This window comes from Salvia miltiorrhiza, chromosome 8 (genome assembly GCF_028751815.1).
Source record: "Salvia miltiorrhiza cultivar Shanhuang (shh) chromosome 8, IMPLAD_Smil_shh, whole genome shotgun sequence".
NCBI lineage: Eukaryota > Viridiplantae > Streptophyta > Magnoliopsida > Lamiales > Lamiaceae > Salvia > Salvia miltiorrhiza.
In genome coordinates, this window is record NC_080394.1 from 23,461,070 (window position 1) to 23,462,839 (window position 1,770).

Here is a 1,770-nt window from a genome sequence, read left to right on the forward strand (position 1 = left end):
ATGCGCATCAACCATAACTCATTCTACTCACGCCATCAAGTCAGATATTCCGTCATTTAATAACAAATCATATAATATTACATAAACAAATTATGTCATCATAGATCATGCTTTCTCATATTTAAAACAATGTAATCTTTTTCAAATAAACCTTATTAATAAGCCTTTTGAAAAGAATTCATTAAATAAGAGATTAACTCAAAAATATTTTATTTTAAAGTCCACTTATATAAAAAAAATACTTGAAATAAATGAACTCCATTTAAATAATTAATTTAAAGGTTCATATGTAATTAAATTAATCAATTAATCAAGCTCAATTTAAATTAGATAAATAAGAGCTCAAATGATTTAAATAAATACAAGCCCAAATTAATTAGATAAATTAGGTCCATTATATATATATTTTTTTTTTAATCAAGGCCCAAACATTTAAAAATTAACAAATGCCCAAAACTTTTAAATGAAATAAGCCCATTATAAATAAATAGAACATGGCCCTATAAAAACAAGCCCAAATACTTATTAAAAACGGCCCAAAACCCGGCCCAACAGCAAGCCCAACAATTAACTATGGCCCAAAGCCCATCCTTCATCCTTTAACCTATCTCCACACACACTATTTCACATTCAAACACACACACTAAGCTGCGCCTCACTTCTCTCTCTCGCCTCTGCCCTCTCCGCCGCGCCTCGCCGGGATGCTCGCCGGACGGAGGCCGGCGTCGGCCCCTCTCCTCTCTCCCTGAACTCATTCCCCCTCTCTTCTCCTCTATCTCTCTCGCCTCTATCGGCCGCTATCGTTCATCTTTCTCTCTCAAGAATGACGGAACAAGGCAGCAGACGCACGCCGCTGTCAAAGCGGTGCGCCGCCGTCGCCGGCCGCCGCCTGCTCCCTCGTTCTCGCGGCAGATCCGCCGCGGCCTGAAGACCACGGCGTCGTCGCTCATCTCGCCATCTCCATTTCCTTCTCTTCTATTTATCTCTCTACACGCCCTGACCCTCTCCCTCTCTTTCCTCGATCTGCCGGAACAGGACGCACGCCGCCGTCAAAACGGTGCGCCGCCGCTGCTGCCTCCGTCGTCCTCGCCGGTGGCTCACGGCCAGGAGCCGTCGACCGCCGACAACCAGGTATACCCCATCTCCCTATTCTCCTTTTTCTTCCCTCATCTTTTCCCCTTTTTTTTTAAATTAAAAACTGAAATCCTTCCTCTCTTTCTCTCTTGGCAGAACGGAACCACCGCGGCTCCGCCGCCGTCTCGCCATCGCCAGAGACGGCGAGCCACCGAGGCTGCCCTCCCCCTGACCTCGACTCACACACACACACACTCACGGGTTTCAAGCCAAGATTCAGTCGAACACTTAGCAAATAGGATTTTGAGCAAAAATCAAATACTGTAAATGTTCTTCAATCGAGCATACTGCACTTAAACATTCATTCCTGTAATTATTTGTTAATGAGCATATGATGGTGTGGTGGTGCTGAGATATGAGTAATTGTTTGATTTTGTGGTTCTCAGCAAAACTTGAACGAAATACAGCAACTCAGAATAAATGAGTTCAGTTTAGGAAGAACACCTTAATTGGTGGTGTATATTGTAGTCTCTGCATAATTGGTATTTCACACAAGTTAGAATTGAGAGGAAGAAAATATTTAAAGAGATAAAAATATCTTCACTCCATTACCTTCAGTGGCTGTGTGAAAATGGGCTGCAGGGGTGAGAAATGGTGAAGATGGTGAAGGCGTGGGGTTGGTTTAATAGAAGTAAA

The 1,770-nt window shown here is 42.7% G+C and overlaps 1 protein-coding gene across 1 annotated transcript; it reads left to right on the forward strand.

The window, feature by feature from the left end:
* Positions 1 to 1,770, forward strand: LOC130998211 (uncharacterized). Its single transcript, XM_057923641.1, has 3 exons — positions 1 to 39; positions 649 to 1,131; positions 1,231 to 1,770. Exons 1-3 carry the CDS (start codon positions 1 to 3, stop codon positions 1,399 to 1,401), a joined length of 693 nt encoding a protein of 230 aa, XP_057779624.1. The 3' UTR covers positions 1,402 to 1,770.